A 17,221-nucleotide genomic window follows, 5' to 3' on the forward strand; every position below is an offset into this window, starting at 1 on the left:
GCAGATTTCCGAATCAATAAAGGGACCAGGCAAGGATGCCCACTCTCTCCTTTACTATATGGTGTCAGAAATACTGAGAATATTGAGGTGATAAACAAATGACAGGTCTCAGCCTTCATGGAGAGGAATACATGCTTAAATATTATGCAGATGATGTAATATTAACCATCACAAAACCACAAAAGGCAATAAAAGTGTTAATGAAAACAATTCATTGTTTTGGAGAATTCTCTAGTATAAAATCAATGCTCAAAACAAAAGTAATTGCAAGATATCTAACACAAGGAGAAACCAATCTTCTGCAGGAAGAATCTGGCTTTCAGCTCACTCAGGGAAATACCTCAGTTTTCATCTGACTAGCAATAATCATGCAATACACCAAAATTACTATTTTAAATTATGGCAAGAAATCAAAAGAGACTATAAGAACTGACACCCTTTGGTTTCAATAATGGTCTGACTCATGCACGTTTGAATTATGCAGATATCAGATTTAATGAAACATAGTGTACAACTCAGAAGAAAAGCTGTGACTGAAAAGTTCCCACTTAAATTAGTTCGTTAAAACTTTGCATGGTCCACTCCCCACTTCCCTTGTTACTTCTCACCTAGCTCTAACGGATCGACAAAGAGGTCTCTGGCAGTACGATCTTGAATTCCCCACCTTTTCCCAAGCAGCAAAACTTTCACACTCTCTCTGCCACTGCCCCTCCCATCTGGTGCTTGGCATGCATTGACTCATCGCGGCAGACGAACAAAATCAGACGATTCAGCAATCTTCTGATCGTGGAGTTTGACAGAAACCTTCGAAGGGAGAAGAATGTAAAGTTATCTGGGTTAGGATTAACTGTAATTATGGCAGGGAACCAGGTTATTTGAGGGACTGCCACTCCCTAGTTACTTCTATCCATCCCTCCAGGACTGTCAGGACAGGCATGTTATGGGTCCTGTCTATGAAAAAGTGTCATCCGACAGGACCCAGGAAGAGAGCAATAAGAATAAAGCAAATTACTCATCGGGGATAACAGAGTGGATACAATCACCAAATCGTAGAATGGCAATAATGGAAGGAGCGGGCTTAGCCAATGGACGTCATAGATATTTGTGGTACAGAGATACCAAGGAGGATAAAAATTGAAAAGGGCATTTCATTAGATAAAATTTGATAAAAGTATGGAATTCTACAAAGGGAATAATGAGCCCAAAAATTTCATCTCTAGCTAGGATTATAAAGTTGTTGTTTTTATATCATAGTTAAAATAAAACATGCTTTGATAAAACTCTGCTAATCATTTATGGACTTTTTGCTGACATCAGGACTGAAAAGTTGGTGGCTTGTGGATTTGCATAGAGAAAAGGGATGGATTATGTGAAGAAAAGATATGTGCCTGTAACTTTACTACTTTATCTTCTTTTCTTCTTTTCCTTTTTCTTTCTTTGCACTTTTTATTTTTTTCAGCTTGTATTTCCTTTACTATTGTAATTAAAATCTGTAATAAAAATTATGAAAAAAACAGTATGCAGTATGGGCGAATATGTGAATGTACCTTTACTGAAGAAAAAATAGATTGTATTAAGGTGCTGCTATCTGCTTAGAGTCTCTGGACTGAAGCGGCATAGAAGTAAAAATAATTCTTCACCTTTAGAAAAAAATATTTAATATAGTGGTGTTTAAAAATTTGTGAATCCTTTTGAATTTTCAATATTTCTGCATCAATGTGGCCTAAAACCTGATCTGTCCTCCACACAAGCCCTAAAACTAAGTAAAGAGAACCCTGTTAAACAAATGAGTCACAGACATTATACTTCCTAATTAAATGAACAAGTATAATGTTTGTGATTCATTTATTTAACTGAGTCCTCTTTACTTAGTTTTAGGGCTTGGGTGAAGAACAGATCCCATTTAGGTAACATTGATGCAGCAATATTGAAAATTCAAAAGGGCTCACAGACTTTTAAGCACTACGGAATTGTTATTGTCAACTGTCCCAAACTCGACAGAATGCAGAAATACTTAGATTAATATGTATTTTACAAACTTATGTTCCCAAGCTCACATTGACCTGAGAAAGAAGGTCAGCTAAAGGAGAGAATGGAAACCAAACCCAGGAGAGAAATGAGACATTCTCACATCCTCCAGGTGAAGAGGATCAAAGTAGCATAGTTACTTCATTCTGGTAAGATATGTTGGGCTGGATATTTCAGGTGTCTGCCTTCTGTACATCAGGAGGGCACAAGGTTGGGGAAAGGTGATCTCACATGTACTTTTTTTGTTACTGATTCTTTCAATAATAACTTTCTGTTCTAGATGAAAGAGAAAAGTTTGCTTTGTATGTGTGAACAAATGTTTTCTTCTTCATTTCTCTGGGATTTCTACCCGTAATTACTTTCCTCACTGATTATAATAATACCAGTAGCTTTCTCTTTGTTTACCTTCATGCACAGCTTCAATGGCCAAGGACAAGATCAACAGCAGAAAGTGTGAAGGATGTTATTAGATTCTTCTCTAAAGGGTCGGCCGGCAGAGATTTTTACTACCAGATCTTTAATTTTCACTGTCACCAAAGAAATTAGTATGTATGTAAGGCAAAATGTCGGCTTCTCTTTGAGAATGGTGGCTTTAATAATCTTTCTGCTAGCATTCTTTTCTCCCCAAATGTATAGGACTCAGATGAAATGTAAAGTTCAAAGCCTCTTTGTGCCATATCACAGATATCATCAATCAGGAGACCTCACAATAGGTGGCATAACAACCCTAGCTAGTTTCTTGCACGGTGCCCTAAGTTTCAACGAAGTCCCACCACCACCATTGCGTGAAGATCTCATGTAAGGATTTGGTATTAGTTTGATATATTTTCTCATGAGAATTATTGGTCATAGAGCTGAATTCAATTACTCAGTTTTGAAGAAAGTTAAATCCAGATTAGAGATATGTACAGTGTCCTTTCTTAATCCCCTTGTCAATGATCATTTCTCTTTCCAACCCTCTCAAACAAATATATGCAACTGCCTTTTCATTAATTAGATTTCATCAACTTCTCTTCCTTCTGTCATACATTTGAGATCCTGGCGGACCCTTTCCACCAGGTCGATATTTGATGTGGGACTGGATATGTTGGGTAGAACGTTTACTGAAAATACAGCATTAAAGTTCTTCATTTAACTTTTGACTGAGAGTTCTGAGAAGCTTGACAAACAGTACAAAGCCTTCTCTTTGGAAATCGCAGAGATACCCCTGACTGATTTTCCCACTCTTTTGCCTAACATCCTCCTGAGATCATTTGGAGATCCTATTCTCCATTGACGAGTGCCTTTTGTTTCTGTTTCTTAAAGGCCCAAATACACCTTTATGGACTTATAGTTTGTATACACTACTCTTCATCACAACGTTGCTTGCAAAAATAAAATACAAAAGTATCACACAACATCTTGTAAACTTTCTTTAAATGTTATAGAGAAAGTGTCCTACCAAGGCCCTCAGCAAATTAAAGCTGGCATAGATTTTCATAAGAAGAAGAAAAAGAAATGATTTAGAGGGTATAACAGTAAGGAGGATGCAAAACAGAGGGGGGTTTTGAGGTTTAAATTTCCATCTCACATAGAATTTTAAATGTCCATATCATAGCTAAATTGTATTCCAGTTTACTGCCTAAGAATTACCAGCACATCCTGGCCCTGGAATTTGCAGTGAAGGAGATCAATGGAAACCCTCATCTCTTACCCAATGTCACCTTGGGCTTCCAGATCTATGACAGTCACTTCAGTGCCCAGAAGACCTACCATGCCACAATGCTACTGCTTTACACCGTGAAGAGCTTTGTGCCCAACTACAACTGTGGCATTCAGACTCATCTGACAGCAGTGATTGGTGGACTAGACTCCAAAACCTCCATTGATATTGCAAATATCTTGGATATCTACAAGGTTCCACAGGTAGATTATATCAGCCTGACGTTACATGTACCTATGGGAGCTGTTTTCATTTTGTATGTAAATTTTATTCTGTGAATCAGATAGAAGAACTGGGAGTTCTGCAAACTGCATATATAGATCACTGTTTCTTCACTACAGTGTTTTTCCATTAAGTATCATTTTAGGAGCTCACTAATGTACATTATTTTAATCCAATGAAAGGGCATGTTTGTGTCTTTGTGTTTATTTATAGTATATATTTCGGGAGAGAGAAAGGAAAGAACCTATAGATTCTGATTTATTGAAATGTAAATGTTGCCAGATGGACAATTATGGTAAGCTTGTGGAGCACAACCAGTAAAGAGTCCTGTAGCGCTGTAGATTTCATCGATTATCACCACATTCATCAGCTGTTGTTACAGATGTGATTTTTGATGGAGGATATATGAACTCCAGATAGAGAAAGGACATTCGACTGTATGGACAACTCCTACAGAAAATGCAGGAAATATCTGTACGGAATGAATGGAAGAAAGTGAAGAATGGAGAAACAAACAGAAGAGTCTGAGCAAGGGAACTGAATGGCTGTGGTAACATCTTTGTGCTTTATGAGGATTATGATGTCCTACATCTTGAATAATCCAATTTCAGACTATTTGACCCCAAGGGGCAAACCCAACTATATTCCAAATCAGGACAATATCATTTTCATCCAGTTAAGAGACTGGGTTTAAAGATCCGAAACAACGTCAGCATGTGTGTGTAGAATTACTCGACCTCCCAGTTCCAGGATTTTGCCTTCCATTCTGCCAGCATCAGTTTTCACTTCAGAGTAAGGGTATGAAGTTCTCTGCTAATAGAGCAAGGTGGGTGCCACTTCATCCAAATAAATCGTGGCACAGCAGGAGGCCAGTGGAGGAATGGAGGTTCATTCCTCTTGGAATGAAAGACCCCTATTAATGACAGATCCTCTAAATCTAGTTCCTCTTTTAAGTAACCTAACCTAATTACCTTACAACATGATGCTGGCCTGCCATTCTGAAAGTGTCCAGATATTAGGCAGCATTTTAATAGTAGCTCATGGTGAAAATGGGCATGCATCCAGCCGCTTAGGGAGTTCTACTATCAAAATTTACTAATTCAAGATCTTTTCTCAGTTTGAAGAAAAATAAATCAGATATTAGAGAACATCTGTAACTGAGGAATATATATTCCAGTTAGTATTTTCACTGTTCTGAGTTCTTAATGTAAGTAGAACCACAAGACAAATCCAAAATAAGAACATAAATAGGGTAGCTTTGAACATGTGGCATTTCTATACAGAATCCTAAGATAAATTAAATAAACAAACAAATAAATAAATAAATCTTTGTGGTAAATGTTGGCAGTCAAATTATCATCTTGGTAGCCTTCATTGAAATTCATCTCTTAAAGCATGCACCTAAGATGTATAGTTAGCCTCATAATAAGTTCTAATAATGGTTTTGCCTGTAAGGTTCACATTCATTCATTCATTCATTCATTCATTCATTCATTCATTCATTCATTCATTCTAGAATAGTTACTATGCTACACTTCAGCTTTCCAAAATTGGTTTGTAGTGGGATGAAGAAGATGAACTTGGGCACAAAGCATCCCATGAAAGCCATTCTGTTGTTTCTGCATCTACGTGGGAGATTGGAACTTGTAGCGACAGGCATAAAGTGTCAGGACCAGGCCTGCCTCTGACTCGGATTCGGTTTCTCTTCCCAAGTCAGAGGAGGAATTAGAAATTTATTGTGCTGGAGTTGGAGAAACAAAACTCCAGCATGACTCAGCAGAGTGGGAAGAATCCACAACGCTGATTGGGTGAGATTCGGAGGGGGATTCGAAAACACCAATCAGCGCGTGCCAGAGATGAGCTGAAAAGCACGTGGAGGAAAAGGCACCCCAATTGACTGCAAGAGACTCCAGGCACACCAAGGATAAGAGTCAGCCACGCAGACAGTGTGCTGCCAGAGACAACTGCTCCTCAGACCCTGCAGCGTCAGAAGAAGACTCCTTACTAGCTTCTGAAGCAGCGTCTGAGCTCGAAGAGGAAGCTGCACCCAGCTTGACTTCTGAGGAAGGAATCTTCACACCCACTGCTCTTGAGGAATCGATGTCACCCAAGCCCAGCAGCCAGCACCTAGCATCTAGCCTTGAGGGTTCTCATTTCTCGCAGCCATGCAACTGAGCCAAGGGTTTCCCATGTCATTGCCCATCAGCAGCTTATTGTAACTGTGCTTCACAAACCCCTGCAGAATTCAGAGGTCGTTGCTCCCCTTGGTCAGGAGCTGAGTTCATGGCACATACAGTGCCTCCAGCCAAGTCCAGCTGAGTTTTGAGTTTCCCACTTTGTTCTACGTCTCCCGCCCAGCGATTCCAGCCTAGTCTGGGGCTTCCATCTGAGTCCAGCAGTATTCCGAGTTCCAAGTCTTGTTCCAAATCTCCTGCCCAGCGAATTCAGCCTGGTCCAGGGCTTCCAGCCAAGTCAAGTGGTAGTCCGAGTTCCAAGCCTTTTTCCAAGCATCCTGCCCAGCGAATTCAGCCTGGTCCAGGGCTTCCAGCCGAGTAAAGTAGTATTCCAAGTTTCAAGCCATGTTATCAGTCTCTTGCCCAGCTAATCCAGCCCAGTCTGAGGCTTCCAGCTGAGTCAAGCCACATTCAGAGTTCCAAGCCTTGTTCCAGGTCTACTACCAAGTGAATCCAGTCCAGTCCGGGGCTTCCAGCTGAGTCCTGCCCAGTGCCAAGTTCCGAGCCTTGCTCCAGTTCATCTTCTGCAGAGATCATCTAGTCCAGCGATTCCAGTTGAGCCCAGCCTTGTTCTGAGTTTGAATTTCGTACCTAAGATTCAGAGTCTTCCTGTCATGAGTAAGGATGGCGAGCAGGGGGCTCCCATCCAGGCTGTAAAGCGCATGCGTAGCACTGAGGAATTAGGTAGCCATTCCAAGAGACACAGATCGGAACCGCCTTAACCTTTGGGGTTTATATGTCTGGGTTTTTCCCACGCTTCTTCAGTTTGTTAGGATTTCCTGTTATGTAGCAGTAATAAAACACTAGAGACCTGTTCTTGTCTCAGTGTGGTTCCTGGCTGTTAGGACACTTCCTTTTGTTGATCGTAGCCTTGCCTCCAGATTCCTTGAGCCAGCCTTTCAGTGTCATGTTCTTCCAGATTGATTCCAGTTGAAGGTCTGCTGTCTCCAATACTCGTGTTCCAGTGATTCCAGCCTTCTTCCAGTTAATACCTACAGTGCTCTTGCTTCATTGCTTAATCTGATTCTTCCAGTCCCGTAACTCTAAGGACATACTGATTGTAAATAGTTCTTAATAAAGAGTTTTGTTGAGAACTGGTTTGGTGCATGGTCTGAACAGGATGTAAATAGAGAAGGGCTGACTTGTGAGAAGTCCTTTTGTCTTTGGTTGGGTTGAGTTTTTGATAGCAAGCATTAATTCAGTTTATTGTCAGATATAATTAGGAGGAATATCAAAGAGGGTAGAAGAGGTTTGGGGGTTACATTGCTATCTGGGGTCGCTTTAGTTTCTGTGGGGAACAATATATTGACCCTTTGCTCATCTGTAAAGTATAGACTCTCAGCTGTTCAGCTGCCAGAGGAGCAATTGGCAAGGTTGTAAGAGGGTCAAGGGTTTTGGAAGATTTAGAGAGATGAAAAAGGTCATGCCAGCCATAAGGAAATATTGTTTTGCTAGAGATTCAGGCAGAGAGAAAGTGATTGTTCAATTCTTGTAGGGATCCTTCATGCCAGAGCTATGAAGCAGACTATGACACTGAGTGTGCTTTCAAAGGAAGGGAATGGTTCCTTTTATTATTGCTCTGTCAATCTTCAGGTTCATTTAATATTAACTTTAGGGCACCAGATTCGTTGTGAAGTGAATATATCATTCCCAATTACTAAATCTGTAATGCTGAAGAGTTTGGTGCATATTGTTTTCATTCATATTTTGAAACCATCCAATCCCCATTCATCCAAGCTTCATCAAGGTCTCCTACTCTGCTTCACTAACTTTGTTAGTTATAACTTGGATGTCCCTCTATAGCAGCTCAATGAGGATCTCTCACCTGAAATACTGGCTAAGACAGACACTCTTGGTGAATTGCTGACCCATCTTACTTCGGCAGATGCATGTATTTCCATTGGGAGGAATGCCTTTGCCTATTATTTGTGGCCCTGTGGCTTTCTTCTCCCTTTCATAAAATCATAGACAAAGTCATGCAGATCAGTCAACAGGCCTTGATCTGCACAACTGAAGATACACCTAAAATTCCAGCTTACTGTCTCAAGGATCTCTGCTCAGAAACGTAACATTGTTTGCGTTTTACTTGCTGATATACAGTATGTACTGAAATTTCCAAGATTGTAGTAAAGTTGTGCACTGCTTCTTCTGTTTATTGCCCCTGGGAATAAAGTAATAAAGTTTTGGTTAATGTCACTGTTACTATCTCTTTCTTTTGCTGTCAATCTTTCTTTAGCTTGTCTATGGCTCAGCTCCAGTCATGAATTATAAAACTCCAGGCCTTTCCTTCTTCCAAATGAGCCCAATGGAAAGACTTCAGTATGAAGGGATTGTGTCTTTGCTTCTCTACTTCAGGTGGACATGGATTGGAGTTGGTGTGATGGAAAATGATAATGGAGAAAGATTTTTAGATGCAATCATACCATTGTTTTTCCACCATGGCATCTGCTTTGAATCTATAGAGAAAATTGCCATAATAACATCTTTCAATGAAATTGGCAGCTTGTTCAGCCAAGGTGCAGCAATCCATGATAAGATCATGGATAGCAAGACTAATATTATAATATTTTACGGAGAATCTTACTCTTTGATGCTTTTGAGATGGTTACCATATCTATCAAAAAGAGAAAAGATGAACAATATCATCAAAGGTAAAGTTTGGATATTGACAGCCCAAGTGGAACTCACTTCACATGTTTATCAACACGACTGGGATGCCCAAATGATCCATGGTGCTCTGTCCTTCACAGTTCATGCTAATAACCCACCAGGATTCCAATCTTTTCTTTTAAATAGAAATCCCTCCAGTATAGATGATGGTTTTATCAAAGACTTCTGGCAGCAGGCCTTCCACTGTGTATTTAAAACTTCAGACATGGATGAGGTGAATGGGGATATCTGCAGTGGGAAAGAGAAGCTAGAAGATCTTCCTGGAACCTTTTTTGAAAAGAACATGATCGGCCACAGCTACAGCATCTATAATTCTGTCTATGCCATAGCCCATGCTTTACAGGCTATGTCTTCATCCAGACTTAGACAGAGATCAAAGGCAGATACAGGAAGACTGAAGCTTCGGAGTGAAAATTCATGGCAGGTAATGGGCTCAACATCTCCTGGAAGATCATGATTTCTGTGAATAAAAGATTAATCCTATATCTCCATAGTTAACTCTCTTCACATTTTCTTTCCACGCTTCCATTTCTTTTGATTGTATGTTTTCATCAGGCCATGACTTCCACTGTACATAGGCTCAGGTTTTTCCTAAAAAGATCTCCCTGTTTTCCTAATCCCTCTCTCTCTTTCTCTCTCTCCCTGCCCCCCACCCCCTTTCTAACATAGCTGCATCATTTCTTGAAAGGTTTTTCATTTAACAACAGTGCTGGGGACAAAGTGTCACTTGACCACAATGGAGAAGTACTAGCTGGATATGATGTATTGAACTGGATTGTTTCTTCTAACCAATCCTTCATTAGGGAAAGAGTTGGGAGGTTAGATCCTGAAGCTCCACCAGGCCAAATTTTCACTGTCAGGGAAGATGCCATAACCTGGCACAACTGGTTTAACCAGGTAAGATCCCATTTCTAGGAATCTGTGAAAAATCTAGTTTCCATTTCATCCCTACTTTGCCCAGATGTATAAAATAAATTTCACTGACTACTGATAAGCAGATAAAATATTGGGAGCTGATTTGTGGAGGAACATGTTAATTAATGCCAAAAAAAAAAATGGGGCCCAAAAGATTTTGTTCTAGTTCTCCATACACATTCATTATCTGTAACATAATGTTGATCTGAAGCTCTTTTCATATAAAACATTAAACCTTACTCTTTATGAGTATCAAATGCATTTCTTCTGGTGATTTAAACAATTCATAATTAAAAAAATATAACTCCATAAAGAAAAACCAAATCACCCCTGTTAAGGTTTTTCATTTAATGTTTTTTATTGATTACATAATTGTGGATCTCTTTTAGCATGACTTTCTTGAACCCTAGCAGATTACATAATTGCCAGAGCAGTGATCAGCATGTTCCCTTGTTAAGAATAGATGTAGATTAGAAGGAAATGGATTCTTTCTTTAAGAGTTACCTAAAAGGTTAAAAGAATTGGGTAGATCATAGCATTAATCACACCACCAACCTATATTCATCAACAATACAAACTTCAACATCATTTATGAAGATATTCATTAGTTGATTATCAACTGAGATGACTTCCTGTTTTACTGTACACAGTCCTCAGCAGAATAACTGGTGGCTTAAGTGATAGCTGTATTGCTGATGTCTGTTGGTGTACACAATAACCAGGTAGTGGACCAGCATTCTTCATAAAGAGAAGACAGCATTCTTATTCCCTATGTACCATGTTCATTATGAAGAAAGATACCAATATCCTGCAGTCAGTCAGATGCTTCCTATCAATCTCATTCATATTACAATGTTTCTTTGGAATCTCCAAGGTCATTATACTTAAGATGGCCTTCTCCTTTTGTTTGTTTTTGGTTTATGCTTTAGTCCCAGCCTCTTTCAGCATGTTCTGAAAGTTGCCACCCTGGTTCCAGCAAGAAGGTGAAGGAAGGGGAACCCTTTTGCTGCTACGACTGCATCCTGTGTCCGGATGGGAAGATTTCAGAGAAGGAGGGTAAGGAATATGATGTCTGGATTACCAACCCAAGTCAAGGTACTCTAGAGAAACAAAAAAGTACAAATGTGTTCACACCTATTGTCCCTTTGCCCAGAATTTTGAATGAGACTGAAAGTAGTCACAGATAGGATCTAAGACAAGCTCCTGCAGACTAAAAAATCTGGCAGGTATGGATATCGGGACACTATACATATTGGTGAGGAGTGCATGATCTTTTCTCGTTTAGCATTTAGAATCTGAAAATAGCAGCTTGCCACATAGCACAATGCCAATAAGAAAGCTTACTCTGTAATTACCTAAAAAAGAGTTTGTGTGGGGGAAAATAATTATAGGATATTGTTGAAATTTACAGACTACTGTTGAAGTTTTGAATGATTTCTAGAAATATTCAGTAGTAACAGGATATTATGGAAATGTGAAAGGGAACTGAGAAAGACTGTGTCACTGGATTATCAAGATCAAGAAAGAGAATTGGGCTTCAAATGCTGCAAGGTTCATGAAGAATTCTGGACTTCTCAAGGCAGGCTGCAAAATGGGAGACTTATTCGGGGAATGCTCTGTGTATAAAGTTGAGATGTGTAAATACTTTGCCTTAATTGCTTAAATATGTTCATCAAGATGGCTTTTGAAGGGTTTAGATGGATGCTTTTGCTTTTTGGATAACACTTCTATTTTGGTAAAAGGATATTAACAAAGTTACCTTTTTATATGATATTTAATACGATTTCTTTATAAGATGTAGGGAGGGTATTTTTTGTTAGTTTAGTTGGCAGAGAGGAGTAAAATTATAGTGAAGAAGGAAAATATTTAAGTGTTTGTTTTTCGGTGAAAAACTATGTCTGAAGGGGTTTTTGATGTTTTTTAAGTGGCAGGAATGTTGTATTGAGAATTGAAATTCTTTGTAGAATTAATGTTTCTTTTAGTTTAAATTGGAGTAAGAGATTGATATTGATTTATCTATGTATGTATATGTATGTCTTTTTGTGTGTTTGTGTGTGTGTGTGTATAGATATATATATATCTTTGCTGTAGAAAGTCAGAAGGCGCTCTGTAGTCTTTGTATACTCACACCTGTTTAGTTTCTTTTTCTTTCTTTGTAGGTTTCTTGTTTCATCCCGTTTAATTTTTATGTATATGTTGAAAGATTTAATAAAGTTTTTTTTTAAAAAAAGAAATGTACATTCTACTTTTAAGAGATATTTCTAAAAATTATGAATGCATCTTCTTTTTCAGACAGTGATGACTGTTACTCATGTACAGAAGGAAGCTACCCAAACAAGAATCAGGATTTCTGTATACCTAAAACTGTGACATTTTTATCTTATGAAGAGCCTTTGGGGATCAGTTTAGGCTTCTTTGCTCTTTGCTCTTCTCTGGTCTCAGTGATGGTGCTTGGAACATTTGTCAAGAACCACCACACTCCCATCGTCATTGCCAATAACCGGGACCTCACCTACCTTCTCCTCCTCTCCCTCCTGCTCTGCTTCCTTTCTGCATTCCTATTCATTGGGCATCCTGAGAAGGTGGTATGTCTCCTGCAACAAACTACTTTTGGGGTCGTCTTTGCAGTGGCTGTTTCTTCAGTGTTGGCAAAAACCCTCACAGTGGTTCTGGCTTTCCTGGCCACCAAGCCAGGATCCAGGATGAGGATGTTTGTGGGAAAGAGACTGTCCAACTCCATTGTCATGTCCTGCTCTCTTATTCAAATAGGCATTTGCATGATGTGGCTGGCAACCTCTCCCCCCTTCCCAGATGCTGACATGGATTCAGTAGTGGAAGAAATTGTCCTGCAGTGTAATCAAGGCTCTGTGACTATGTTCTACAGCGTCCTAAGCTATTTGGGCGTGTTGGCTCTTATTAGCTTCATAGTTGCTTTCTTGGCCAGGAAATTACCTGGCACGTTCAATGAAGCCAAGTTCATCACCTTCAGCATGCTGGTCTTCTGCAGTGTTTGGCTCTCCTTTGTTCCAACCTACTTGAGCACCACGGGGAAATATATGGTGGCGGTGGAGGTCTTTTCCATCTTGGCCTCTGGTGCTGGGCTGCTGGGCTGCATCTTTCTCCCCAAATGTTATATCATGGTGTTAAGGCCTGACTTGAACAACAGGGAGTGCCTAATGAAGAGAAAGAAATGCTGATTTTAATGCATGATGCCCTTTGTTGTGCTTTCTAATTGTTAGAACAATATCATCTTTCTCCAGAGTCAAAAGGCTGCTTATGGAACTGCTGCACTCCCTCCTTCCATGTGCAGGCATGGGGGGGCTTCAGTGCACCATGAGAAAGGAGACAACAGAAGGAGCTCCTGACACAGCCATTCAACCGTAAAGATCGATTTAATAATTGGGGAAAGAAGTTTGTCCCATTTACCCTCCACAGTCCAAAACACCTCTTCCAAAGGGCTCACATAGACATAGCTATCTGCATGCAGTGGAATATAATTTTTAGAATATTTCTTTATTAAATTTAACAAAGAAGAAATGTTGTATCCATATGATGCTGTTGACACTGTGAAATAATATAAAAATATAAGGAGAAGGGGGTATGGGAATTCTGAAAAATTCTATAAATTATAAAAACAAAAATTACCAAAAATATTGACCGAGTTCCTGAAAACTCTTCTTTTCCAGGCTCTTTTTTTGGGAAAAAATAAATTAAAAATTTTGTTAGTAACACATATTGGGAATCCATTTGTTTTCTTTATCAAATCTAGATTTATTATTCCATTGATGCAGATCTCCAAGTTCTTAAGGACTTAATTCATTCTTATTCCTGGAATTACAGCCAAAGGGACATGCTTTCTTCACTAACAATGGTCAGCCTTAACTTATCTTAGCAACCATATGGGTATTAACCCCATCTATAGCAATAGAATGACAAGTTCATGGTTGGACCTTATTTTCTCACACTCTGAAATAAATAATGGATTGATATTCAACAAAAGTTTTAACAGCCCCTTCATACATAGTTATTTTCCCCTTTAAAGGGGGCCTGTCTAAGTAAGTAACATGGATATCCCTGGAGGCAAAGACAGGCTTAAAGAAGAGTGGAGTTACAATTCCTCTTTAGAGACCTATGCAAATGAACATATACATGTGAATAGATTCAGCCACAAAGTTATTGATTGGATAACAATAGCAAGTATTTGATTGGATTATGTCCCTAGTGAGGTCAAGGTGGCCATTAGGGTATAATCCTGAGGCAATTGGGCAAGACTAGGAAAACAATAGAGTTTTGAAAGAAGAAGAGGCGATATCCCATGAACATAGTTTCTTTTTAGGTGGCTTTGTTCTTTTGCTTTCCCCAAGCTCTGCTCATCCCCCGAGATCTTTTTTCTATGTTATCATTTCCTGGTCTTCTGAATGTTTTTATGGCTAAGCTGACAGTTTAGTTTCCTTGGGCTAGCAGCTGTGTAAAGGGGTAGTTGCCTAAATCAACACCATGTACTTGACCTTGTCCTTTGTTTTTCCTCAGAAAATTATTTGAGGTAGGGGCCTTAAACTTGATCCCCCATATTTTCCTTCAGTTGAAAGTAATAATATTATGAAAAAGCCATTTTACAAAGAGGAGGAGGAGAAGGACAAGGAGGAGGAGGAGATATTATCTTGGTGGGCATGCTCCAGGTCCCTTCCTTTAAATGTCAACTAGTGGGACCTAGGAAGCGTACCTTCTCTGTAGCTGCCCCTGCCCTGTGGGACACCCTTTTCCCAGAAATCCAGCAGGCCTGTTCTCTTCTTGCCTTCCAGAAGGCCTTGAAGAGCTGTCTCTTCCAACAGGTATTTGTATGGAATGAGTCCAGAACAAGGTGGCAGCTGATGTGTGGGAAAGTTTTTATTGTGGGTAGTTGTTTGATCTGGTTTATTTCTTTTTACTGTTTTTATTGTTTTGTGAGCCACCCAGGGTTGTGATTCATAATATGGGCAGCTATATAAGACTTTTAAATAGACACATATATAATATTCTCATCAGTAGAAAGTCAACATTATATCTGCAACCCAATATTTTCTACACATGTCATACGGTATTAAGAACACCCATTAAAACCAATTTCCCCACAAATCAAGAAATCCCAATATTTGCCAGAAAGAATAACTATCTAAATAGAAATTTGATTTCCTTCACCAAACCAGTACAAACCTTAAACAGCTGGCTAATAATACATCTAAAACATGCACAATTAAATCCTAACTTTTCTAAAAGGTAGCTGTAATTTATGGAGTGAAAGTCTCAAAAGATGCTTCTGCCTAAAGGAAAAATCAAGAGAATCTAAATTTACTTGGAAAAATATGTAAAGGAATGATAGAAGATTTTAGATATACAGTACTTAAATACATATATATTTCATTTTCATATATTTTATACCTAGTATTCATAAGTTAGGAACATGTGCACTTGTATTAAGGCCCTGAAACCAGGCTGTATTTCTTAGAAGAGTTTTGTTGACTTTCTTTCTGTTCCTTTCTTACAGGCCTACAGGCCTTGATAGAGAGCTGTGCTAGATAAGGTATACATTCCAAAGATAGCTTCTCCAGAGGAAATGTAATGTTTAATAATGGTCAAGGAGCTGTAGCAAGGATGGAAGGAAGTTCCTTATATAGAATGATGTTAAGATGAAATGAAGGAAGAAAATTCCTAATATGGAATGAGGTTAAGGTGGAGTATGGGTAACTGAGTAAGGGGTGGTATTCTAAAGGAGGAGTTGAATGGAACGCATATAATGTGCTCTAAGGAGGGGATCCTGCATGATCGCCCACCTAACAGCTTGCTGTCATTGCTTTTGCTCTTGGGGGAAAAATAAAGAACTTAGTTTCATGCAACTGCCTGTTTCTTTGGTCCCAGCTCAGAAACGAACCTGGGAAGGAAATATTTAAAAATTCTAACAGGAATATAAAGAGAAAAAGCTGCTAACATATCAGTCAGACTTGAAATAAATCTTTTCCAAATTTAATAATCTAAAAGCAAACGGGTTTATAAATTTATCTTTGGAATAGATAATAGGACATTTGCAAGGCTTAGGAAGGATTACAAAATTTTGTTGTTGTTTATTCATTCAGTCGCTTCTGACTCTTCGTGACTTCATGGACCAGCCCACGCCAGACCTCTCTGTCAGTCACCAACACCCCCAGCTCCCCCAGGGACGAGTCCGTCACCTCTAGAATATCATCCATCCACCTTGCCCTTGGTCGGCCCCTCTTCCTTTTGCCTTCCACTCTCCCTGGCATCAGCATCTTCTCCAGGGTGTCCTGTTTTCTCATTATGTGGCCAAAGTATTTCAGTTTGGCCTTTAATATCATTCCCTCAAGTGAGCAGTCTGGCTTTATTTCCTGGAGGATGGACTGGACTGGTTTGATCTTCTTGCAGTCCAAGGCACTCTCAGAATTTTCCTCCAACACCACAGTTCCAAAGCATCTATCTTCCTTCTCTCAGCCTTCCTTATGGTCCAGCTCTCGCAGCCATACGTTACTACGGGGAACACCATTGCTTTAACTATGCGGCCCTTTGTTGTCAGTCCTGATAATAGAGTCGGCCCCAAATTGTCCGTTCCCCCACCCCTGCCCTGCCAGTGAAGTTCAGTACAGAGCAAGGTTTGGGAGAGAACTCGATGCTAGGAATTTGAACCAGGAACTTTCTGCAGGCAAAATGTGTGCTAGGCCACTGAGCGATGACAACCCCTCCCTGAATGGGGGAAGCCCACAGTCAGAACTGCGCACATCCTGCCATTCTGCATAAATGTAGCAGGCTTTACTGCTGGCTGCTGAATTCAGCATTCCCAGGTTGTAACTGGAGCGGGGCAATGGCTCAACCTTAATACACACACTTGATAGCTATCAACCTATAGAAGGCTGTATGTAGAATAGGAAGCAACACTGGGCTAGAAGGGAAAAAAAGATTTGGGGGGCTATCTGCCCTCTCTGCATCCCTGCAATTGATTGATTGATTGATTGATTGATTATGTACCATCAAGTTGTTTTTGACTCCTAGCAACCACAAAGTCACCCATCACATTTTTTTTATTTATTTATTTTGTCCCCACCCATCTCATCCCATTGGGGGACTCTGGGCGGTTTACAAAAACTGACTAAAAGAACAAGCATACAATAAAAATAGAATATACAAATATAAAATTAATAAATAAATATTTGTTGTTTATTCATTCAGTCGATTCCGACTCTTCGTGACTTCATGGACCAGCCCACGCCAGAGCTTCCTGTCGGTCATCAACACCCCCAGCTCCCCCAGGGACGAGTCCGTCACCTCTAGAATATCATCCATCCATCTTGCCCTTGGTCAGCCCCTCTTCCTTTTGCCTTCCACTCTCCCTAGCATCAGCATCTTCTCCAGGGTGTCCTGTCTTCTCATGATGTGGCCAAAGTATTTGAGTTTTGCCTTTAAT

At 39.7% G+C, this 17,221-nt stretch overlaps 1 protein-coding gene across 1 annotated transcript; it reads left to right on the forward strand.

Annotated features, from left to right (window-relative positions):
- The first annotated feature begins 1,054 nt into the window (after window positions 1–1,054).
- Window positions 1,055–12,968, forward strand: LOC134496755 (vomeronasal type-2 receptor 26-like). The gene is made up of 7 exons (XM_063302465.1): window positions 1,055–1,107; window positions 2,665–2,826; window positions 3,642–3,933; window positions 8,423–9,280; window positions 9,526–9,753; window positions 10,701–10,827; window positions 12,064–12,968. The coding sequence occupies exons 1-7, from the start codon at window positions 1,055–1,057 to the stop codon at window positions 12,966–12,968; spliced, it is 2,625 nt and encodes an 874-aa protein (XP_063158535.1).
- The last annotated feature ends 4,253 nt before the right edge of the window (window positions 12,969–17,221 follow it).

Source organism: Candoia aspera, chromosome 4 (genome assembly GCF_035149785.1).
Source record: "Candoia aspera isolate rCanAsp1 chromosome 4, rCanAsp1.hap2, whole genome shotgun sequence".
Taxonomy (NCBI): domain Eukaryota; kingdom Metazoa; phylum Chordata; class Lepidosauria; order Squamata; family Boidae; genus Candoia; species Candoia aspera.

Excerpts from the sequence above, each read along its gene's own strand:
- LOC134496755 (XM_063302465.1), top strand. The coding sequence starts at position 1,055 with ATGGCAATAATGGAAGGAGCGGGCTTAGCCAATGGACGTCATAGATAT. Across the intron at positions 3,934-8,422 it reads ATATCTACAAGGTTCCACAG|CTTGTCTATGGCTCAGCTCC; the intron begins GTAGATTATATC and ends ATCTTTCTTTAG. Across the intron at positions 9,754-10,700 it reads GGCACAACTGGTTTAACCAG|TCCCAGCCTCTTTCAGCATG; the intron begins GTAAGATCCCAT and ends TTTATGCTTTAG.